Source organism: Neopelma chrysocephalum, unplaced genomic scaffold (assembly GCF_003984885.1).
Source record: "Neopelma chrysocephalum unplaced genomic scaffold, ASM398488v2 Primary Assembly neopelma1_44, whole genome shotgun sequence".
In the NCBI taxonomy this organism is placed as follows: Eukaryota; Metazoa; Chordata; class Aves; order Passeriformes; family Pipridae; genus Neopelma; species Neopelma chrysocephalum.
Genome location: NW_020897703.1, coordinates 11,845,037 through 11,870,892, shown reverse-complemented (window position 1 = coordinate 11,870,892; position 25,856 = coordinate 11,845,037). Strand labels below are relative to the sequence as shown.

The window sequence follows — 25,856 nt, the reverse complement described above, 5'->3', positions numbered from 1 at the left end:
TAAGAAGATATGGTTTTTAATGTTCACAATCAATGTGTCTTACAAATCATGCATTTTTTGTACTGAAAAAATCCACAATGATTAAGTGCAGTGAGTTCCTTTCAAGAGTAAACAAAACAATGCTATTTGTTTGCCCAATTTTTATTCTTTTATAAATCATAATTTAAACTCCACAACACTTTTCAGTTCATAGAGCACAGATTCCAAACAGTGCAGTTGGCTGACAGCTAGTATGCTGTTTTCCTTAAGCACCAAAGTAACAGCAGGGACAAGTGATGCTTGTTGATCAGAGACACAAGAGTGTATTTCTAGAAGAATTACTCTAAAATGTACAGAAATTTTAGTTGGAAAAAGGCATAATGCTGACAATGTCTTAACAGATTTTAAATGCCTTTAGAGGGAAGATCTCACAAATTTAAGTAGTGTTCGAAGAGAAAAACAAAAATGTAAACTTAGCAGAGACTTGAAACTTTGTGTTATATGATCTTTCCAAATGACAGTTTAAATTACGTTGAATGAAGCATTAGTAATGCTGACAAGGCTCTGCAATTGGTTATTGTGCATATCTGAAGGCTTAGCCTTGGAAAACTAATGAGGATTTCTCTTCTTTAGGGAAATAAATGTGCATGAAGTAGAGTTTAAAAAGTTTAATGAACTGATAAAGCAAAATCAAACACTGTGTCAACTTTTATACTAAATTGAAATAATATATTAAATATAAAGCAAGTATAAATGTGTAAGAAAAATGGGAAACACACTATTGCATATTTATAAAAAAGTATCAGAAGCCAACCTGTTTGTCTTGCAAGAAATTATATTTAGAAGGCTAAAATCATTTATATATATCAAATAAATCTATGAATATAACAATAGATAGGAACAGTATATAAATATGGCATCTTTAAATATTTACATATATACGGAAACTAGTCAAAGTGGTGCTATAAGAAGGAAACATCTGTTATAAAAGTGAGATTACAAATTTTGCATACATCCATCTGCATTACACTATTAATTTTCCACTTGCATCTTCCATAAACTAATTAACAACTTTAAAATTATCATTGCATAGACTTGAAAAATATTACCTAATTCTGCATTCCACCTCACAGTAAAAACTATCAGGATAATGATACAAAAATAGTAAAGAACAGTAGCCAGCTGTACTGCCCTTCAAAGTTTAGTCCCTGACTTCTTGCTCTTAGGAACAAGAAAGACATTGCCATCTGTAGTTTGCTGCAGTGAATATTCACTAGGAGAGTAAGGCTTTCCATCCTCATCACGTAGCATGCTGAAGACCTCGAGGTATAAGGTGGTTAGTTGCTTTTTTATTTGACGGAGGCTCCTGTCATGCTCTCCTTTTTCCTTAAGCAATTTCTCTTTCTCGTCTTTTAGGTGAGTCAAGTCTTGTGTCAGTTCCACTATATTTTCCAGTTTTCTTTTACGGCAATTTTGAGCAGCCACTTTGTTCTTGCCTCTCCTCCGTATATCTCGAATAAGGGTGAGCTGGGCTTCATTGAACTGCTCCTTAGACATCATTTCATTGAAGTCCTCAACAGGGAGATTGATAATTTTTTCAACAGGAAAAGGGATCTGCAGAGCTTTTGCTCTTTGCTCATCTCTTGTGAGATGAGCTTCAAGGCGACTTGAAGGTTTATCTTTTGTGAACGGAGCTTCGGGGTAGCCGGGAGCAGCAGGGGGTTCTTTCTTTGGTGTCTTTGTACATGGCAAACTTGGTGTTTGAGTGTTTGGCCCCATGGGAGAAAACACTTGATCCTGGAATTGCATAGAGTGCACACTAGCATTGCTCTGCAGCACACTTCCAGGAGCACTATCCATGTCTTCCATTTCAGAATCACTACAACCCAAAGTCTTATCTCCATAGGCAGATGATTCCACAGAGTGTTCAGGCGATGCTATACTAGAACTTGCATTCAGTGAAATACCAGAGTCAGAGTCATTACATTCTGGTCCAGTCCCTGAGAGGTTGCCATTAAAAGCTTTACACAGTGAGAAGTAAGAAAGATCAATAGGTTCACTCAGAACCTCCACGAGGGATTGACTGATAGTGTTTGTTGTTGCTGCGTCACCGTTCGCTTTTGTATCAACAAAGGTGGTGTAGAAATCCTCACAGAAATCAGAGTTTGAAGGGGACGTGTCATTTAAAGAGTTCACACTCAGCTGGCTGGTGTCTTCTGGTGGCAAAATGCTGGAAAAGGGGCCCTCAATACTATCCAGGAAATCAGGACCGCAGTTAACATCCTTTTTCATCACGCGTAATGAGCTGCAGTAATGACAGCTGTTGTGCGTCTCTGCTGGCTTGGTTGCAGGGCTGGTGATTGTGCTCACCTCAGCCAGGTTATCATTTTCAATGTTAAGACACTAGATGGGAAATGCAAGGGAGAAGTTGAGAAACACATCTCCAATTGATAAACTTGTTTTCTATAACCTCCAAACATTAAATATTTTAGCAATCAGCATGCACATAAAAGGGGTATTACAACACTGCTGTAATCCAGATGACTACAGCACACTTGTACTATGGAGAGGCAATCTAGGAAGACGACAGATATCAAAACAAGAGCACAAAGCAACTTGTTCTGGACAAATCTATTTAGATAAAGAGAGTAGAACATCTCAAACTCAGAGCAAGTTGCTGAAGAGACCCATTCCAATGCTTTAGGGAAAATGCATGGAGACCTCCTGTTCTGGTAATTGCTAGTGCAGATCCTGGAGCTGCCCGGTCTGAACTTCTCACAAGCACCACTGCTAGGAACGGCACGAGTACAGTAAATGTGAAATTCCTGAATGAGACTTAATGAGCATTACTAGCAAGCAATTACTTTTAGGACTCTTAGTTTCATCTTATGTTTCCTCAAAACCAAGATTCTTTTAGGATTTACTGAATGAAGCAGCTGTTTAGCACAGAGAAATGTAATTCTTGGTGAACTAAGAGTACTTAATGTGAAACCTGGCAAACATTAACTTGCCTCACATACTTTTAGTTAAGCTGGCTAACACCAGTGTGAGCATCAGACTGTTGCACTGATGGGCTTTCACTGGCTACAAGATCAACGTTCTTTCCAATGGAGTGGAAGTTTCTTAACTAAGGCTGAAAGAAGGAGGCCTGCTGTCCCCAAGGAATTAGGCAATTACCAAAATGATTCTGTTTCTCTTAATAACAGGACCCACTGATTATTTAACCAGAGGTTGTTCAAGGCTTAAGCTAAGGTTTTCAATGTGAGCGCTCTGTTTTTCTATTTCTCTAAACTTAATTTCTAAAAGACAATGCCCTCAATTTAATTATCTCACCTTTTTTCCCCCAGAAAATTATTCAATTACTATTCAGAATTACTGCAAGATTCTTTTGTTTTGGTTTCTTAATGTTTTTTCACCATCACTGCTCCCTCTTCACAGCCAATTGCCTTTGCCACTTATGTGGGGCCTTTAAGCCTACCACAGTAATAAGGCTAGGAAACTAGAAAAAAATTTGAAAAATATAAAAAGGTGAGGGGAAAAGGCAGAGTGGCAGAAAAAAACACAATTCCTGCAAATTTTCACTTTATTTTTTTGAAATATGATTTGGATTTATGGGCATTCCACCTAGCAATCATCTCTGGTATTGACAGCATAAAGTAGAGCAGCATAATGCTGGAGCGTGGTGACATTCTACAGTAACATATTTGAAAATAAATTTATTCTCATTTATAGTCAAATCTAAAGAAAATATAAATAAAAATATAAGGATAGGATTAAAAAACCCCTACATATCCTCTGTATTAGCAAAGTGACTTTTTTGTTCCTTTGGAATATCAAATTTTGTACATTATATAAGTAGCTCTTACTGAACGCATATAAGCAGCATTTATATAAACATACCTGACTCTTCTATGTACCTAAATACATGTTCTATTATCAGCTTTAAAAAACCTCTTCCTTAGATGAAAAGTGAATGCAAAAGTAACCATAAATGATTCACACAATCAGACACTGAAAAAAAAAAATTACAGTGCTTGTGAAAACAATTCCTGTTGTAGATCTATAATTCAGAAGTGTCCATTTTTAAGCAGCTGAAATTTTAACGATGTAATAACGCTGCAATAAGTTGCATATAGAGGCAAACAATGACTTGCTAAACATGAGGAAGTTCTGTTTGAGAAGTTAGAGTGTGTTTTATTAAGGCCTATCCATAAACAACTCATTTCCTTCTTTCTACAGGTTTTTCAAGATATTATTTTTGAAAAAGTTAAAGCTTATATTGAGTTATAGGCACCCTATAGGTGTAGAATCCAACACAATAGTCATAGTCACCATCTGTTCAGATGCTATTGTACTGCCTTCTCCAAAATACCACAGTCTTCCAAAATATTATGCTTCATTTTTCAGGTGCTTATCACACTAACCTGTAACTCTGGAAGGGACAATAATTCTTCCCAGACTTGCTCTATGTTCTGCATATTCTCTGCATCAGTGGGTGGAACTAGATCAGGTGATTCAGGTGGCTGAGTCTGATCAGAGGAAACCAAGGCTGTGTTGCTATCAATCTGACCAGGAACCAATGACTGAAATGCAGCTGAAGAAACCTGTAATAAAATAAAATAAAATAAAAATTAAAAAGCCAAACAAAAGAACAATAACAAAAAAACCCACCACACAAAAACCCCACTCAAAAAAACAGATTTGCATTTCCAAATCAAAAATCTAGTTTTTAGAGTTTTACCATTTCTGCAGAACAAACAGACAGGTATTTCCTAAGAAAAGCATTTTTTTTGTAAACAATAGGATAATATCAAAATATTCCCACGAAAGATGTTTTCATATTAAGGAAAGAAATGGGGAGGGGGAAAAATCTAGAAACTGGCTGGTGAAGGGCCTATCCTTACACATGAAATAGTCTGGGTCAGCAGATGGAAATAAATCAACTTGAAGGCACTAATCCAGAGAGCTGTGCTGAGCTCACTGTCAGAAACTGAGCAGCCCATGACCGCTGTGTGCAGTACTTGGTGTGGCTGCACCAGCTGGCCTGACAGACCGAGCCCTGGCTGCAGGACTCGGAAGCGGGAGGAACACAGGAGTACCAACCACACCACTCCCTCCAAACACAGCACTAGTTCAAGCCTACCAAACTGCTTTATTCCAGCTGGAGCCAGCTTGAGGAGAAAACTCCAATCAGACCACAAATTAGTATTATGCTGAAGACAAATTTCACTCAGAAAAGACATGAGACTGACCCTGTAGAAGACCACCCATGAAATTGCTGTATTGATCATTTTTACCTCATTCTCATCTATAAATGGGAATGCTTCTGCCAAGAGCTGCATGCAGTCATCAAAGGACAAGGCCTCTGCTTCTGGTTTTGAAGGCTCTGTGGTCTAAATAGGAAAGTTATGAAAAAAGGTCACTGCATTTTTGAATAACTGAAGAATCTTCCATTACAGTAACACATGCAAATTAATTTTAGGCAGCCACTAGTATTATGCCTTTCTGTGAATGGAAAAAGGGTTAAACACACTCACAAACACATATAGGAGTTTACCTGTGAAAAAACAACTGGCGGCTCAGTATTTTCTGACTGAATGCACTGGGCTGGCTGCACAGGAACAAATTCACCTGTCTCTTCGTCTAATTCCAGCTGAGCCAGCAAGGCTTTCTCCTGCTCTTTTTGCAGCTGTTCTTGTCTTTCTTTTTCAAGTTTCTTCTGTTTTTCGAGCTCATACTCCTTCTGTCGTTGACTAAAATCAAAAACTTCTCGTCTTGCCCCGAGGTCTATATCTTGCCTCCAAAGGATGTCAATCAAGTTCATGTCCTGTAACAGAAATGCTTTTTTTAAGCAAGTGTCCTCCCCATCAGAACTGGTTTAGAACAATAGCAACGCTTCTAACCTCTGTGTCAAATGGGTAGACTCATGTAACTGAGTCCTATTCTCTTAATCCTACAAAATTATTGAAATAAAATATGGCTCTATAGGACCTTCCTGAAGTGTGTGAACTGATGGTTTGGTTTCTGTGGCCCACACACAGGCTCATGGAAACCAAGAATTTATTACAATTGGTAAGGTATTACAGGAACTAGCCAGAGGATAAATATATTATTCTTTTTTAACTTATAGAAAACATGAAGCTATAGAATGAATTGTGTCACATTAAGAAAGTCATTTTAGGGGAAAGAAGAGAAATTGAAAAGTTTGACCATGTAAATTTTTTTTCACATGATCTCGTAAAACTGTAAAAGCTGACTAAAAACATGATGGCAGCTTTCTGAAGTAACTAAAATAGCCATACTGCAAAATGTATTTTAAAATATTTATGTTCCATCCTGGTATTAACCTTAAAAATCAGCAGAACAGAGCTTCAGAGTTGGAGGATAACGTGGTTTCAAAGACACCAAGTGATGTAACATCACTGTAGCACTAAACACAATTATTAAGACTATTATTGAAAAATTGTAATTTAAATCTTAGATGTTCTAGATGTGATTGGTTTGGAGTAGCTGAATATAAACAGCGCTCAAAGGGTTTCAAATATAGTTAATCAGTTGGCCTCTGGTTCATTACAGAGTCCATTGTTATCAGACAGCTAACAATGACCTAAATTTCTTGGAAATCAGCTACCCATTGCACCTGTAGTGTTTAAGAAGACAAATTCAATTGCTATTTATGAAAAAGCAATAGGTTAATACTATTTGCTTTGGCTACAATTACTTTTAATTTATTGCATCAGGGTTTTTTTTGGAGGCTGAGGGACAAGGGGGTTAGTGGACTGTTTTGGTTTTTTACTGTTCAAATATTCAATATTTTTACGGGCTAAAGTCTAGACTATTTTCTTTATAACACTCAAAACTTATCAATATGTATGTCTGTTGATACAGAATTTTAATACTTGGTAGCCACATTTCTGAGATGGTAAGTGCCAAGCATTTATCTGGTGCCTGGAAGTTTGGATTTTAGGTCATGTTTCATTATGCTGAAAATTACCCTTTGGGGCAGCACATAAAAATAATGTTCAGTGTTGGGCATCCTCACCAGACTAACACACTACAAATAATACATCAAACAGTGCATTTCATTTAAACAGAACCTTTCTGATTCACTTAGCAGCTCTACACCCAAGATACAATTTTTTACCATCATATCAAATTAAAACATTCCATTATCTCTAAAGGTTATTTTCAAATAAAGAAGCAAAATAACCTGAATGCCAACTCATGCTGCCATTCAAAACAATCACTTGTACACAACAGTTATGGCAAAAAGCTTTAGGGCAAGTCCACATTTGAACAAACCAATTCAGTTTTCTCATTTCTTTATTAAAAATTCTGTACCATTAGCACTCATATTTACATATGGCAGGAATGACTTATATTAATAACTAAAAAAATCACTTTTTAATAAAATTGGGTAGTTACATAAAATATATGGGTGTAACACAATGCAGGCACTCCTAAATCTAAAAAAAAACCATTTAATATACCTTACTGAGAGAGACCAAACTCAGCTTTAATGGCCAGCAATGAAGAAGCTGAAATAATTACAGTGGCTGCCCAAGACAACGTTTGGTCTTTCCAGATTGGCAGAGTAAAATGAGAACTAATTAAGTTCTGCAGTAATTGGAGATATTGCAATATGGTATAGCTTCATTAAGGGCCAGTAGTTTACCAGCTGCTCACTGTCTCCTGCAGCAGCAGATCCAAAACTGTTTCCTAGTCTCTGAGCATTTGCAATATGTTCTGGATAAAACTGCAGGATCTGGATTTTAGGGCTCACTTCTGAATTATTCATTTACAAAGGAACATTAAAAATGTGAATCAAAAGATGTGTGTGTATAATGCACAAAGCTGTGAATTAAGAGAGCTGTTTTCCTCCATGAGTTGTAACAGACTGCAGCACAAAAATATCAGAATTGGTGCTCAATTTCAGTTTAAATCATGTAAAACAAAAGTGAACAGAAAAAAAAGAGCTACAGAAGGCAAAACACACTTTCCTTAAGAAGAAAATTCATGTAGCCTTAGTGCAAAAACTTATGGCACAGCTATTACTTCTTTCAGCCATTCTACTGGCAATATTCATTATCAAAGTTAAGTAGCTTTGGGTGCTGCCTCAGTTGTGGGATGAGATCTCTCCAAAGACACCAGCTGACCAAAGAAATTGCTGTGGCTGTACAGCACTGCCTCTGTGTGTGTGTAGCAGTCAATTCAGCAAGCAGGATTCTTTTTTGAATGAATATGTTTCCGTACTTATCAGGATTGTCAGGATCTTGAGCTGTTGTTTGACAACTTAGACAGCATTGATTGGCTCCTGTCACTATTTTTCAAGGGACCATATTTAGGCCAATGTCTTATCTCTGGCAAAAGGCTGAGCTTTGCCAAACAGTGATGTGCTCTACCCTGGAGAGCGATGCTTCTTGGGAGCATCTTTTTTTATTCTATTTAGTTGTTGTATTTCTGGCACTAAAAACCAAAAGCATGGGTTGTTTTATTGTTTGCTGTTGGGTTTTTTTTATTATCACCATGTAATTGGAAAGGAGCCCTCCTATTTTCAATTTGAAAAGTTCTACATAAATACAGCAATATTAGCCTTAACTTTGAATAACAATTCAAGTAATTACATCTCAGCCTTAAATAGGCTACATGGAGGAAGCATTCTTCTGGTCAGTATGCTGATACGTAGTATCAAACAGCACACTGATTTAAATATTAACCTGCCATTTAACACTTATCTATAATTTCAGCCAATGCTTTTAGTAATACTGCCCTTTTTAAGAAAAAAAATATTCTAGGCGTTAGTCCAAAGCCTCAGGTCAAAGTTAACGGAGTCAACATTGACCAGTGATTCATTAAGGAGTGAGTCACAACCACCAGCATAAGGTAATGGCAAAGAACTCTTAAAAAAACTTTCAGTCTAAAGCAAACATTTTGCAATACTGTTCCTTCAGCCTCCCCACAACCTTCCTCTTTAAATTATTTCTCTGCATTGTTGAACAGCATCACACACATACACACAAGTATCCACACAGGCGGGCACTCTAAGTTTATTACTGAAGCATTTTTCCCCTTCTACTGGGAAAGCATCCCAAAAGTAACTGTGTATTTGATGTCTGGAGTGTTTAAACTAAAGCTATTAAAAGGTGTTTTTCTTCTTGCCTGTGCAAGAGCTACCTGCTGATTTTTAGTTGCCTCAACATGTGCTGTTTTCAGAAAGACTCATCTGAAGGGACAAGTGAGCACAGATTGGCATCTAAACTGGAACACGTGCACAGAGAGTCCTGTGAAAGACTCATCTGACCCAGGGCTTGTTGCTGCCCTTCAGAGCCATGCTAACCACTTCCCTTAATATCACACATTTACTGCAAAGGCACCCGCCTCATGTGACAGACTCCACAAGCGCCCACTTGTTCTTTCCTCCGTTGTGCAACTCCGTGAATTGCATCAGAGGAAACGATGGCTTTGGCAGAGCCAAGAGGCCGCAGGACGAGCCAGGCCTCCCCTGGAGGAGGAAGGGCCTGCGCCCAGGAGGGATTGCAGCCACAATGCTTCCCCCTCGCCTCTAGAGCTGAACACCAACACCTACACTGAGGGGAAATACATTACGGTATTCAACATGGGTATAACTGTTGTCCAACATTTTTAACTTCTGGGAAAATAATATGGGTTTAACATTTTCCCCAAGCAGAGAGTGATTTAATTTTGGTTATATTTTCTTCATAACTTTGTAGGCAGAAAAAGAACTTTTCAACAGATGACATGCTTTGCTTTCCCATGATCCATTTAAGCAGGAGGTGCCTTGTACTGATGGTTTGATTTTTCTGTTCATTTAGTGACATGCTCTTCCAATCACAGTGATAGCTTAGTTTGGACATATAAAGGCACTTTTAATAAGATAAACATAAATGTTAAACAATTCACATTAAGCCACCATCTGGCCCCCAATGGAAATTTTCATGTTTTGGATTTACATATCAGCATTTACCATCTGGGCAGAGTCTGTTATACATTTTATGAGAAAATCTCTGACTACATTGTAAAGTTTGACAATTAACTCTTATTGCTCCTAAGCAAACATTTGCAGAAGGGTAAACAAAGGAAAGCGACCCTGTTTTCATGTTACTTCCATAGACTGACTTTTGTGCTTTAAACAAAATGTTAATCTTTTGTTTTATTCCTGTCTCGTTTATCTGACTGGTTTTGGTGTTGTTTGGAATACAATCCATTTACAGGTAGCACTGGTAGAATGGAAACGATCCAGCAGCCCAAGTGTCAGCAGAGAAACAATCTGTTATCTCAGACAGCACCTTCAACCCATTACTAGCTATCCCTTTAATACAGAGCACATTGTGGGGTTTGTGCATTCACTTCTTAAAGTCGTGCCTTTTGCAATATAAACTGGGATAACACTAGCAGAACCTCTCACTAGACAAGGATTTATTTTCCTCTCCCGTGATCCGTTAGCATCTAACCCCAAGGAGACAGATGATTTCACATGCCAGCGTGAGTCAGTGAAAGAGGAACAGAAACAATGGCTATTGCATCCAGCAAGGAGCTCAGACCAGCATCCCATGAGGAGCAGGAAAGCACTCCCATACCTTACTTACAGAAACAGACATGGCAAAATATCCTTCCATTCTTATTTGTTTTCCAGAAAGCAAATGAATGAACGAAAAGCACCTTACATTTTTGCTTTATTCAAAAAAAAGGTGTACGAAGTGAGGATCAAGGACCTGAGATACTCCAAGGCAAGAATGAAAAGGAGGCCATAAAGTAATAAAGCAAGTGCAAGAGGAGCTTGACACATCTCACTACTTAAGAAAAGCACAGTGGAAGCAACAGCTGAACGTCTTCCCCTCATTATTCACTGGAGGAACCCATTTTGTTCAAGTATTTTTTAAGAATTATTTACAAATCATTTAATGTTTTCAGATGATCTCTGTCATCACCATAACTAGTGGTTGGTTTTCTAAATCTTTTTCAAGGCAAGTTACTTGATTACAGCTTATAATTACAGAAAAAAATCCTGGACACATAAGTCTCATGCTTGAGAGAAAGCATAGAAAGCAGATGAAGTTAGCCCAACATCAAAACTTTTTAAAAACAATTGAGAAGAATGGAGAAAAGGGAATGGCAGAAGTTATCTACACTGCAGGGCAGAGGGTTACCATAGCAAATTTAGGTGCCTGAATTTAGGGTTTGGAAGCGTGACAGAGCAGACAGCTGTAAAACAAAGCCATGTGACAGCAACCTGTGATTTGTGAATACACAAGGTCAAATCCCCGACTGCCCTGCGGAGCTGTCTGCTGTCCCACATTCTTCACCAAGACCTTCCAGGCAATCAGGGAGCAAACACAGTGCTTTTGGGTTTAATGGGGTGTCTTTTTTCTGTCTTTCATACCTGTGCCACTTACTATTGGTGTGACTGGATTCACACTAAACCAGTATGTTTTAACACTACACCAGCCTGTTTCTGCTCCTTGATGCCCATTTGCCCTTCCTGGCCCTAAAGTCTTTGGATGCCTGCATCAGGAAACACTTTTTAAGCCCTGGCACGCTAACTTACCTAAGAAAGGACTCTAAAAGAGTTGAAAAGCCCTAGCTTTAAAGAACTGATGTTGCAAGAGAATTTCCACTCCACGTCTACATAAATAAGACTGTTAAAATATACTGTCTATGCTGACCATGTGTCTTTGGACATTCTGCTGCCTCAAGAGAGACAGATAAGATCAGTTCCTGAAATGTTAAGTGTGTGTAGGCAAATTGCTATTTTCTCCTAACATACATCTCATATTTCAGACTGTACCTCCCACTGTATTCCAGCATGCTCTCCTAATAAATGCCAAATTGTCAGGATCTACTCTTATAAATTAGATAAGTGGAAAAATTCCTTGGCTGGATTGTCCAGCATTCTTAAGAAAGCTTCACTACAAGCCTTGTCTGGGCATTACTCTGACAAAAATGGGGAGAGGCTCTGCCTGGCTAGAAGTACAATTCTGGATACTACTCACCCACTCTCCCAACCCTCACACCAGAAACATCTCCTCTGAGAGGTGGATGACTTATGTATTTCACCTGAAGCAGCACCTTCCAGGAATGGTATCAACAAAGGCTACATCTGTAAGGTATGTAAAGCTCTCAACAAGATGGTTTTCTTACATACACCCTATGGCAAGCAAACTTTCCAAACTGCCAGGGAAAACATATACCTTTTATATTTCTCCAATAATAGTGAAAAGACAAGTTTCTTTAAGCCTGAAGAACATAAAATGAGAAAGACTGTAACTGCAAGAAAAAAATAGCTGTTGTAGGCTGTTTATGGTCATTAATGTACTAACTTTATTTCAATTCCAAAAGCTGCAAAATCCTAATGCGAGACCATAGCAGGTAGAGAAAAACACCTTCATTAGAAAGACAGCAAAGAAAAGGAATGACATAAAGCAGTTTACTTTTTCACTTTGGCAAGTTTTCTCTTTTTCTGCAAAATCAATCAATCCCTACTTCCCTGCTACTCCTTAAAACACGGAATGTGTGCAAGAGCCTCACAGCACTCCCTTCCAGCCTGGGGCACAGCAGCAGGAGAGACATTCTCCTCTCTAGCTCATTAATCTCTGGAGTCAGAAACACATATATATATCCTTTTCCCACCACATCTGGTCTGCCTTGAGGTGACCATTTATGGTACAACCGATCAGGGGATTCTTGCTCAGTGCTGCAGATCTTTTTGCAGAAGACAGAACATGAAACAATCTCAGATACTCTGGAAGTATCTGTGCTTTCTAAATTGTTTAATCAATACATAGTATAGATGGTAGCTTTAAAATAATAATACAGTTTAATACAGAGGGGCTGAATGGGCCCAAGACTCATCCTGCCTCAAAATATTTTAAAAAAAAAAAAAAAAATCACCCCCCCCCAAAAAAAACCCCAACCAACCAACCAAAAAGACTGTCTCATCTGCATGGCTTACAGAAAGCAAAATCTTATTTCTGACACTGGCACTTATTTTCTTTGTCTAATACCCGATTTTTCCAAAGTTATCCTCTAGTATTGAGGATTAGATCTATCATGCATTGTATTTGCTCCAAATTCCCCTGCTTCAGCTGAAAGGAAAAGACAGGGTAAGGTCTAACATGGTGAGCTGCTGACAATGAATTTTTCTTGAATAAATTGAACTATGCCCATATTTTCAAGTGCTACCCTGACTGCTAAGAACAAGCCAAAAATGGCTGAGGGTGTCATGTCACTTCTTCAAACTTAGTCCTAAATCTCTTGACATCCTGGAGTGCCTTCTGGAACATCAGTATCCAAAGCAATGACTCGTACATGTTTTCAGAACTTTGCTGTTTCACTTAGATGGGTTCTGTTCTTCCCTTTCCAGTCTTAATTGGTAATCCAATTTTCACTTTTCCACAGTGTATTTGGGTTGTAGTGTTGTGGTTCCTTCTACTCAAAGTCTGATTTTCTGTTTCAGCTTAACAGAGCTATTTACTCTTTACTCTATCTTGCATCAGCAGCATTACAAAATTATTAAGTCAATAAGCAAACAAGGTTAATATATATTCAAGTTACAATCTGTTACACAAGTTGCATAATGAAATTAGGAGGCTGGCAAAAATACAGGATTGTTTTCTAGGAGAGGGTTAGTCTCTCTATTTGTTTTTACATGCTTGATACATCAACAAAATACTGCTGTGTTGCCTCAGCAAGTAAAGTGGGTGATTCTGTTGCAGTTGACTTTCTAGCTGTTGTCTAATCTCCATGTGCTGCACCACATAACTCCATTTTGAAAGGATTCAAATAGCAGCCATCTCAGATAGACCAGCTTTTCCTGAAATGAAGTAGACTTCTTAATGGCTTTATCTGTGTTTGATTTTCTTCCTCCCAAGTTAAAACTGCATCATAATACAATAGGCATTTACTGAATTTCGTCATTTATACAATAAAAAATCCCTATATGTAAACAAATAATGTAAGTAGAATACTGATCTTTTAACTGTAGGAATACAAAAGCCTTTGTGTTCCAATTTACTTTCTATATTGAACCTACAGTACTTAGAAAACAGTTACCTGTTAAATGAGTATCTTCAAGCTATCCTGCAGTAGTCAGCCAGGTATGTCCTCTGTGTGGACATTGCCACAGGATACTCATTAGTTTATCCACAAGAGGACTTGTTTATAATAATGGCTCAGTCATCTGGGAAACACGATCCAGTCAAATTACAGCACATTCCTATGTCCAATGAAACAAATCAGGAAGCAAGAAAAGATGAACATAGGAACAGAGGAAAGAACCGAACAAAACTGCAAATGACATTTATTAGGTTGTATTAACCTTGGGTTATAACCTATTATAGCCACTATTTTGATTTCACACTTTTTAGAAAAGCACGTTTCAAACCAAACATGAAAACCGTGTATTTGATTGAGGGTAAAAATATTCTCCAGGATTATTCAGAATCTTTCTTGTACCACATATTTTCACCACACTGGGATATTACTGTAAAGCCCCCATTTGTAGCTGGCATTTTGCTGATGGCTGGGCAAGTTACAGGGACAGGCACCAGATGGGTCATTACAGCCTGGACATGGAAACTGCTGTGCTCTAGGACTACAAGAAGCACATTTCCACAAGTTCCACCTCACTGATCTCACAAGCAACTTACTTTGTTTTTGTTGTTCATGGACAAACTAGAGCAGTAAGCAACTAGAGTGTCTGGGTGGGTTAGAAAGCAATGAGGTTCACCACATGTCCTGCCAGCACACATCTACCAGCCCTCCTTCAGAAGCACAGACATCTACCTGGTAAGGCTGCATCAAGGAAATTCCACACAAATCAGCCTAGAGCACAATCTCAAGCCTAAAAACTTAAGAATACGGTTATATTGCAGGGAATAGCGTTTGCTCCAGATATGGGCAGATCTGTGATGTGCCCACATCTGGCAGAGTATGTAGATACTCAGTTCCCACTGCAGTCTGTGGGGCACAGCTGTTAAAACACCTTTGTGAGTCAGTCTTGCAATTAATGTGCTCTTTTCACATACATAATTCATATAGATAATGCTGGGAATTCAGTGTCAGTGCATAGTTCTGACTAAATAAGCAGGGTGAATTTTTTTAAGTGTTCAACTTCTAATACAATTAGAAAGATTATTTAGTTTCTAAAAGGGGAGAAAAAAACCTGACCCAGAAATAAGGCCAAAATTACATTGCTGTTCAACTGCTCACCACCGGGCAGTACAGGATCATAACAGATTGGAGAAAGGGAGACCCAGGGGCACATTTTCACTGTGGTGACAGTATCTTTCCAAACAAGTAATCTATGGTTAGATGGTTTATTTGACAACGTGAACAGCCTTCATTAGTGACATACTACAAAAAAGCTTCAGTCAATAATAATACCATTCATCTGTGCACTGATGACCAAAAACACTCTCCCTAAATTGACATGAAACATCACAGAAATCGTTATTTAATTTGCATGAAAGGACTTTGTATAGCTTTTCCCCTTCCTCTAGCCACACCATTACGTATGTGGGAGTTGTCTTTCCAATGAGGCAAGGGTAGATTTTACTCATTGTCTTAAGCACTTGTAATTCACACATTTCTCAGCAAAAAGCAAGCCTCTAAAAGTCATCAGCCCCCACAAAGGTTTCAGGAAGCTCTTCCACGTGAAGGTCCTGTAAAGTTAAACAACTAAATCAGAAAGTTCAAGAAGGGCCAAGGTGTCAGGCATCCACATATAAGTTATCATTTCTGTACACAATGACAGCTTTTACTTAAAAAAGGTAAACCCACTGAGGAACTGAACAACAACTGGGTACAAAACTAAAGCTTTGTCTGTGTGATGCAAACCAGCCCTCACTTTTAAATTTATACATTCTGAAAGCAAAGGGATCTAATTCATCTTCCAAGGCATAAATCAGAGTTTTATACTTCTTACCAAAGTAATTGTCAATATCCTCAAAAGAACAACGAAACTGCAAAACTCAACTACCAGTAATTGTGTCCTTCCATCTAAATCAAAAGCCTCCACTGCCCACCATTTCCCTTGGGGCTTCTTCCGTGTCTGTCCCCTTGGAGTATACAGGACACTCATAGCCCACACACCCAATTATCACAAGGATGTCTCTCTCAGCCTTCTGATTAAGTGGGTAGATGTACCTAAGAAATCAAGGCAGAGGCCATTCCCTGACATATGACCCCTCATACACTTTACCAGCACCTGTGACAGCCAAAACACAACTATTTGCCACAAATAATAAGCATGTAAATATACCTTTCTCATCCACAAGCAGTAAACATACTGCAGGCATGATAATATTAAATACGAGGGGGAGGAAGGCATCCAATTTGCAAGTATATTACAGTACACTATATTTAGCAGATCATTTCTAAAATCAGCATTTATAGCTGATTTTTCTAGTAGAAGGCATTACAGAATATTTTGCTTTCCAGATATAATTAGAAACAATTTGTTGAGCAAAAATGTTAAGACCACTTGTAAAATAAGAAAAATATGGAATGCAAAGAAAACATCAGCTTTGGATCTTATGCAGTTTTCTATTGACCAATATACTAAAATACTAAGTATTAGTAAATACTTAGGAAAAAATGAGATTATAGCAAATTATCAGTAAAAAAATTGCAAGATTCTAAAGTTTCTCTATAACACAGTTAATTCAGACACGGAAAGACAGATCCTGTTAGGGTAAATCACTGCCCATTGACTCAGCTATGAACTGTTAATTGTTATTACTAGTTGCATTTTATAAGACCTTGTTCATCATCTCTGCCACATATGTCCACATTTTACCAAAAACTCTCATCCCAAGCTTCATTTTGAGTTTAAAATAATCCTATGGCTCTGACCTTAGTAACAGTTTTTCAGAATAATTTAAAGCACTCAACTGTTTCATTATTTAAGTGGCTTCCATTCTTCATTTTGCCAACGAAAAGAAACTTTGAGAGATGTCTAGACATGTGCACACTGTTTATCAGCTGAGCAAGGATTCCCAAGAGTGGTCAGTGCAGACTAGATTCCTGAAGTGGCAGATGATAAAGGATCACAAATCAAGCCATAAAACATTCCATGGCACTACAACATTTCACTCAGTCACAACAACTTATACTAATTAAAGAACTGACCTGATAATATTCTAGTTCAAATACTAAAACCAAAATAGAAAGCACAGTATCAGAAGTCACTGTGCTGTAATTCTCTGTTACAACCTACACATCTATGAGACACATAAATATGATGTGCATTTCCATAGCCAAAGAATTCAATTTAAATAATTTGGAAGACCAGCTGTTAGAAGTCACGGTTTAGTTTCAAATATAAGTTCTGTTTTTCATATTATGCTATTTTACTAGCATTATATTTTTTACTGACTTCCATTTTCATCCTTAGGTATCTTAAATCCTACTTGCTTCCAAAGTCTACTCAGATTTTTTTGATTTATTTTACAAATATCAGCGGGACAATCTTCCAGAAACTCTTCAGCTGAGACAGATCTGCTGAAGATTCATCTACAGTAGAAAAAATAAAACCAAGCGTGAATATAATTCAGTATTATAAAACAGAAAACATGTCCATGCATCTCATGTCAAATAATTCATAGCAGATTGCATCAGGGTCTACAGTACATTTGTTTCAAGGGCACTTAATGACTGTATTATCTGCACTGGTGCAGGCTTATCAGTGACTACTGTCATAGTGGTGAAGACAAGCATTAGTGTAACAAGCTGGGGTGGAATACTCGTACTGACACGTCTTGTATGACCTCTGCTGCTACAGTCTCCCTGTTCTCCTTCTGGCCATGAAGCATCTGAAAAGCTCACTCATCTGAGCTGAGCTGCACCAACCTTCAGAGCCACCCACTCATCCCTGCCACCCTCTCCTGCCCATTGTTCTTCTACCCAGATGATTGTGTCATCTGGTCACATAACTGCACGCAATCTAACTGGAAATACCCTGATTTATAACAAAATTCAGTCTTCTTACCCAACAGCACATAACCCAAACAAACAGTTCCTAAGGGCAGAAAAAAGGAATGATCAAGTGTCCACATACAGATGCCCAGCTGCAGAGCAGAGAGAAGAACTGGCCATCTTACATGGGAGCAGACCTGCAATGACCACGTGCTGCCTGGGAATTCTAAATGTGGATCTTCCAACAGCCCAAGCAGTACAGGAATTGCTCCACTCCAATTACAGCAATGGGTAGGAAGATATTAATTTTACCACAAGGGTTCAAACAAACAAAACCCCCCAGGATCTTTCTATCTTGGCTCTTTACAACTAAATGGTGGTCATGACCTGACCAGGAAGCAAATCAAAGTCACAGCAGCTTTTCACATAACTCAGCTGTTGAAAAGTCACTGCTTCGACATTTTGTAGGTATTAATTTCAAACACAGCAAATAGACACACCCTTAATCATAAAACAAACCTGCTCTTAAAGGCACGCTATCAACCAAGCTCCTTCTGAGTCAATTTCCCAAATACACAAACTTTGTTTTCCAAGCTGTCTCCAGGAGTGGAATTTTTGTTATAATTACAAGAGACAGCACATAAAATCAATACAGCAAACAGCAATAAAACTTTGAAACTGCAAGAGAGAGGTGGGGACAAGGAGGGAAAAGTTGACATCTTTACATTTCATAGCAAAGCAGAAGATATTTCCTTAAAAGGTTTTAAAGAGATGGTTTCAAACTGGTCTTACATAACTTGTTGCTGAAACATCAATCTTAAAGGAACTTTATTTTCCTTTCTCTTCTCTTTTTTAATAAAATTGCTCATAATAATACTGCAGAAGTGAGACTAAAAGTCTTAAGACTGCAAGGCATGTACAAGGTAGGGTGGAGTCAACTCTCTCAGTACTGCAATAGCATTAACAACAAAGGTATACTTCTTGAAATGGTTTCGTTAACCTGTCAATTAATAGTCATTTACAGTAAGGTAAATAGTCATTTACCTTAAAAATAACTTTGCTAAAAATAAACACTATTGTATATTCCTTCTTCCCAGTATAAAAACTGCAACTAATCAGGCCAAAATCAGAAATCTGAACTGACATAATGAAAAACTTCAAGTGGATCTGTAGTGTATAAATTGCACTCACGTAAGTATTATTTCTTAGCTATACCCATCCTACTGGAGCTTTGCCAATGAATATTTGTGCTAGGGTTTAGTAATATACTACTGAGCAGCAGTTATACTCTGCTGGTAAAATAATGTTAACTTGAGTAATTAGCACTCTTATTATCTCCTAATAGCTTTCTAAGATCTCTGTGAACAACGTATCAAAACGTTTATTTTAGAGCGAATATTAACAAAAAAATTAAAAGGCAAACACAAAGCCCATGTATCGACACATAACATTCAAAAAATCAACGTGTCAGTTAAAGAAAGCAGAGCAAATACTTCACCAAGAATTCAAAATGGCAAAAGACAGATAACAGAAGATCCTTCATAGGATGAAGACAAATGCTCTTCTCGAAAGCAATAATTAAACACTTTTAAATTAAATATTAATTTGAGTAACCAAGCAGTCTGTAACAACAGCATGTAAAGATAAATGTATGGTGCCAAATTAATATTTAATTTAAATGGATGGTTCTGAGAAACTCTGCTTCTATTTGAAATAGACACTTTGCTTCTATTTGAAATGTTGACATATGCATGTCAAGGTAAAACTAATATTAAACGAAGACAATCTGCTAGGGAATGTATTTTTTCATTTCCTTATTTTAAAAAGTTGTAAAGAAAAACTAAGAAATACATATATAAAAATCACTGAAACAAAAAAATACCCAGAGACAGAGCTGTTCCTGCACTTGCTTCACAGAGCAGTAATACTGCTCTTATAGTTTAGAAAACCTTGAGTGCTATAAGAGCAATTGACTTCTTGCTGCTGCCAACGTGACTGTCACTAGCCTTGTTTTTCCCGTACAGAAGGCAGTTACGGGGTAGGAAAGCTGAAAGTACACAATGCCTATCTTTACTTGAAATGTATTTGCCAGTATCTGTTTCAGATAAGCCTTCCATGCTTTTCAGCAGTTTTATCCACCACAGATAGCATTGCTGGCTTCAGTTCTTACCGGCTGGTTTAATTGTTTACCTCAATAAAACAAATATGCCATAAAACTATTACAGTTGAACAATCTTGAGCGGCATTTCAGTTCATTGTATATCAGTCACCCTTGGATAACACAAATTCAAAGCCATGACTTCCAACTCCTTCTCCATGACTTTTCATTGGTCTATATAACAAGACTGCATAGGTAGCAGATGAAGTGTTTTCAAAAACAATTAAACTAGTTTATTGCTGAAAAAGGACTAATCTGATCACTATGTCATATTCTTTCCCCTTCACCTAAAGCTGTATTCTGTGGCACAAAGTTTAACTTTGGTATAATATACTGTATCAGAAAACTAAACAGACTTCAAACTCTTTCAAGTTCTCTAGGAATGTGCTATATTAAAATAATAGGTTACTTAGGGTTGGAATGAGATGGAGGCCAAGGCAAACTTTAACCAGGTGATTAACCTGGAGACTTTGCAGGACTTCTTGCTGGCTGCAACTCAAGCACTGCCAACTCAAGCAGCAGGGGATTAATATTTAATTCATGCCCAACAGGTTACTGCCTGGACTTGTACCGCACCAGCCTCAGCCAAGACAATCACTGCAAATACATCACACAAAGCGGCCTAATTTTAGTGAATGGTTTAGTCATTTTAAAGCGTATCTTTATAATTGCAAGGGGGGGGGGAAAGAAAGTAATGTTCGAGATACAAGAATCAATCTAATTCCTTCTTCCCGATGAACCACACATCCAGTGTTACAAGCATGGGTACACCTGGCATCATTTACTGGCATCTTCAGCTGAACTTTCTGTATTACCTCTTTCTCCCCTAAGCTCACCCTTTTTTGAACCTGCAATTGACTATTTTCACTCTCCTTGAAAAGTCTACTGCATTGCAAAAACGTTCAATGATAAATTCCAACAGCTTTTGCTGTTTTGGGTTTTCTTGGTTCTATTAAAGGATAAAATATAACAAAATTTTACAACTATATATGAAAAATTCAACTAAAGAATAGTATGAATTGATTTTACTTAGAACAAATATTTCACTTAAGTCTTTCCACTTGTAGTTTTCCTCAACATCCGCTCACAAAGCCCAGCATGTTCCACAAAGATATCACAGATTTTTTTAACAAAGTATGTTCAAGATGCTATTGCTATATTCATTTCAGTCAGGATCACAGAAATAGCAATATCTATCAAACAGGTATTTTTCTGATTTGCAAATTTAAGAGGTAAAGAAAGTAAAAGAAACAAAAGGCTATTCAGGTGCAACAATAGATACAATAATCTGACACTTTTTCAGTAATTTCCTCGTCTTTCTGGACTATACATAACCTGTTGCATTCTTATTCAGTATGACTATTATACCATCTCTATTTTTTTAATTAAAAAAGAAAAAGAAAAAAGTAAGAGACAAAGGCAAAATTTATTCTTGCTCATGAACGTTATTGGGAAGTGTACACAAACTTTCCTAACCACCCACACAGTGCTATAAAAATGTCTCAAGTTCTTTAAAGCACAGAGAGCATCCAGCTGCCCTCTGCTTACACTGGATATTCTTTTTTGTCACAGTTTAGTCTCTTACAAACATTTCCCAACAAATTTTCAAAGCCAAACTCTTCTCCAACTTCAAGTGCTAACAACAAACTTCTTCAAATCTCAGATTTTCTGAGACAATTAACTTGCACTTCCATCGATTTCCAGTACAACTGTAAATTCTTAGCACATTTGAAAGAGAAACTACAGAACAGGATTCATATGATGGATATTTACTACACTAACAATAACATCCAATTAGCTGTTTTCCTGAATAGATTGACATGATCAGCTCCTACTAGACTACATTCATTTCGGCCAAACATACTACATTGCATTATATCTAACACTGGCTTAAACGAAAGATATTCTTTTGTGAGTTTTGAAGGAAAGAAAGCTCTACCAGTACAGCTTGATATCACAAGGTGAACACAGAAAAATTGGGAGGGTCAAAATAAATCACTTTTACTTAAGAAAGTGCTTGTGATACTCTCTCACTACTTCCTCCAAACTTATCCATCATTTTGACAGATAACAATACGCTCAGAAATGTGGATGTTTTCTTATATTGAAATTTATCCACATAGATACATAAATAGATATTTTTACAGATACCTTGATCAGATATTCCTATTCAACAAGGTTATTAAACCTCATTATCAAAAAAACCAACCAACTCAAAAAGCAATAACTTGTTGCCAGTCCTGAATGGTGTACTTCTTTGACTTGCCTGCAGAATCTACCTCATGTGGAAATGATAGGCTATGGGAAATAAAAAATAAATCTACTCACTTGACAATCTAATGCAGTATGTCAAGAAAAAAAGTATGTGCAGTTCCTCATTAGAGCCCTTTACACTGAAGAGATCACACTTAATTGAGCTGGAGACTCTTCAGGACAGTTCTCTAGGTAGAAAAACCCTAACAGATACACTTACACGGACACTCAGTTATTGTCTGTTTTGCCAGTTGTCACAATCAGTCTTACTTCAGCCTAAGTGCAACCCACAACTTCATTTCTGTGTTGGAAAGGGAATTCTTTTTCCTCTCTTATTGGTGTGAGGCTTAAAACCTAGTAAGAGAGGAACTTGCTGAGCTTTTTTTTTTTTTACAAGGTTACAAGCAACCATTTCAATAACTTCAAATTTACTGAAGAGAACAGCTACTACATCCTGCCTTTGCATGTGTGATTTGAAACATTGTGACACTGGTTCCATTGCACTCTTTTTTTTTTTTGGATGGTTTGAAGTCCATGTTCCTCACATGTAATAGGCAACATTTTATTTCACCTCTGCATGCAGAGGTGCATCCTATTTCCAGGCAGAGGTGTACAATAAGGCAATATCTTTTCAAGAATATTGCAGGCAATAGCACTGCTAACTCCCACAGAAGTGTGTAGCAGAAGGTGGTGATTTTACATTCTAGTTAAGGAGTTATAACAGTTCCAGTCCTTCACACTCACCTTTACTGCTATGAGAATTGCTACCAGGCACATAGAAACTAGGAGCTTGTACTGTACTTGCACAAGCGCACAAATCCTTCCCCATCTGTTGGCTCGCAAAATCTGAGGGGCTAAATGAAGACTGTGCTCTCTGTTGCTCATTGTGAGTGAACATTTTATGGGAAAGGATACATAACTTTTCCATTTAATAAATACAATTAAAACTATACGTCAAAGATGATGATTATTTGCTATCTAAAGAACACAGTGCCTTTACAGGCTAGGTCTGTAAGAGAAGAAGCCAGCAGCTGCTGAACTCAGGAAAACTGCAACAGACGGCTTGGTAGAAAGGGTTTGACAAAGCAGGCAAATGAGTAACAAAAGTAAGGTTTTGGGAAGAGAAGTCACAGTTGATGGAGGAAGAAGGTAGAAAAGCAGGTACACAGGAATTGGTCTGTCAATGGTCCCTCAGGAATGATAACAGAAGTGCCTCGATAATATAGGCAAAACCAAATTCACAGGGTATTTACAAAGCACAGGCCAAGAAACTGATTTTTGCTACAGTATTTTCCAAGAAACCGAGAAGAAGGCAAAGTGGTCATGGCTGTGCCACACACAGCTAGAAAAACAGATGGGCCAAGCAGAGCCTAAGACGGAAAAGAACTGTGTCCGTTGAACAGAAAAAAGTATATCCAATACTGCTAAAGTGATATTACCTGTAGGAAATACCCACTTATATAACCTGAACAATGTTAAAAGAAACTCCACGGCATAGAATATATTGTACCAACCCACACTGGAAGATCATCAGAACACAAGAGTCTTAGTTTTGGAGTATTAAAAGAATTAAAACAGATCGAGATGAAGTTTTAAGTATTACTTCTTTAAAGCTAACACTGTTGATAAGGTTTCCATTTAAAAGCCGAAAAAAAACATGATTATATAAAATTAAAATGGAGTTCGATTATGTTTTCAGTTATTCGCCCCGCTCTTGTGCAACTAGTTTGCAACACAACGGTTCAGAACTTCCCCGGGCTTCGAGAGAAAAGCTTTCTGAGCCACTAAATACAAACCATTAACACTCCCGAGCCTCCAGGAGATGTGCCCTGACAGAGCCCACGGCCGGCCCGCCCCGCTGTGCCCAGTCCCCGGAGGGGCGTTCCCAGCGGCCGGAGGTGCGAGGGGCGCACCGGCCGCAGCCCCTCACCGACCCCCGGCCCGGGCTCCTCGGGCTGCCTGTGCGGGGCTGACCCGAACCCGAAGCCGTCCCAGGGCGCTGCGTCGTTGTGCAACAGCCCGGGACGAGCCCGGGCTGCAGCAGCGGGACCCCGCGTAACTCACCCGAGTGCGGAGCGGGAGCGCCCGGGCCCGCGGGGACAGCGACGCGCGGCTGCGCCCGGTTCAGCCAGCCCCTCCGGCGCCGCCCCGGCTGCTCCCTCGGGGGCGGCTCCGGCCCGTCTCGCCCTCCCGGCCCCTCCGCTCCCGAGGCTGCGGGCAGCCCTGGCTGACCCCGGCCCGGCCGCGGCGGCCCCGCCCCTACCGTGACTCAGCACGTCCGCGGGGGCGGGGCGGCCGCACGTGCTCCGCCGGGCGCGTGACGCGCGCCCCGCCCTCGGCCGGCACCGGCGGGGCTGGGCTGTGCTACCCGCGGGGGGCGGCGGGTCCGGGGTATCCCCGGGCCGCCCTTACCTGTGCGGTGGGCGGCGGCTCGATGTCCATGGCGCGGGGCCGCGGCGCACGGGGAGGCCGGCACGGCGCGGCGGTGGCTGGCCCGACACCGCCCGCCGCTTCGCTCCGGCGCTGTTTGGGGACGGGGCCGCGCCGGACCGGCGGCCGCCCCCCCCGCTCCGCCCCGGCCCGGCCGCGCAGCCACTCAGCGCCCGCGGGGCCCGCGGAGGCGGCGGCTTTCCCGGCAGCGGCGGCGGCGGCGTCGGGAAGTTCATCCGCGCTCAGCTCCGCCGCCCGAGCCCGGTGCCGCGGCCCGCGGGCAGCCCCTGCTCGGGGTGTTCCCGGTAGGTGCGGGAGCCCCGTGCTCGGTGAGCTCGTTGCTGGAGCAGGAGGACTGCCGGGACGGCAGGACCCAGAGGGACAGCAGAGCCCCGGGATCAGCCCCGTGTGCGCTGGGCCGGGGAACCCGAGCGGGCCACCGGACCGGCCAAAACAGAAATCAGGAGGTCTGGGGCTCGGCACACACGAGTTTTCGGAATTGGTAGCTCCGGGCGAGGTCCCTCTCAGAGCGGCAATGTCACTGGTCCTGATAACGTTTTGTCAACCTTTTGGCTTTTCCAGCTATTAAATATGCAACACGTATTAACAGCACATCACATCCACCAACACGTCCTACTCCTCTGGTGTAATAGAAAGCACGTGCCAGAACACGCCTAAAAGTAGGGGGGGGATGATTTATTGCGGACAAGCCAGGATCCCTACCCCGGTGTCAGTTGCCAAATAACTGGAGTGTCTTATCTTAAAGCACCTGTTGGTATTTAGTAAATGACATTATTCAGAGAGCTAGCTGGATTCCCCTTGAAAATATAGGCAGCAATATAATCAATTCAGTGCACTGAATACAGCTTTGAAAGGGTCTGACCACTGCCACTGTGTATGTAGCCTGGCTGACAGTATATGTCAATATACACCTTTCAGATGATCGTTTGGTCATTTCTTGAGCCCATTTTTGAGGCTACTTTCAAAGATCTAATAGAGCCAAATAGAGTGGAATTAGGACACTACCTATTCCTTTGCAGGTGCTTTGCAGGTCTCTAACGCTGGTGCACTGAGCCTGCTTCGGGTATGCACAACAACACAG

The 25,856-nt window shown here is 39.6% G+C and overlaps 1 protein-coding gene across 8 annotated transcripts; it reads right to left on the bottom strand.

Moving 5' to 3' along the window:
- NFE2L2 (nuclear factor, erythroid 2 like 2) lies at window positions 1-24,799 on the bottom strand. Of its 8 annotated transcripts, none has more exons than XM_027678471.1 (5): window positions 24,737-24,799; window positions 5,537-5,806; window positions 5,277-5,372; window positions 4,404-4,583; window positions 1-2,382 (listed from the first exon to the last, which is right to left on the bottom strand). In XM_027678471.1, the coding sequence occupies exons 1-5, from the start codon at window positions 24,764-24,766 to the stop codon at window positions 1,174-1,176; spliced, it is 1,785 nt and encodes a 594-aa protein (XP_027534272.1). In that variant the 5' UTR covers window positions 24,767-24,799; the 3' UTR covers window positions 1-1,173. The 8 variants fall into 8 exon arrangements, with proteins under 8 accessions (XP_027534272.1, XP_027534275.1, XP_027534274.1 ...); XM_027678474.1 differs by lacking the exon at window positions 24,737-24,799 and adding an exon at window positions 24,389-24,474; XM_027678473.1 differs by lacking the exon at window positions 24,737-24,799 and adding an exon at window positions 24,121-24,142.
- Window positions 24,800-25,856: the final 1,057 nt, after the last annotated feature.

Excerpts from the sequence above, each read along its gene's own strand:
- NFE2L2 (XM_027678471.1), bottom strand. The coding sequence starts at position 24,766 with ATGGACATCGAGCCGCCGCCCACCGCACAG. Across the intron at positions 5,807-24,736 it reads AGCCGCCGCCCACCGCACAG|GACATGAACTTGATTGACAT; the intron begins GTAAGGGCGGCC and ends TTTCTGTTACAG. Across the intron at positions 4,584-5,276 it reads CATTTATAGATGAGAATGAG|GTTTCTTCAGCTGCATTTCA; the intron begins GTAAAAATGATC and ends ATTTTATTACAG.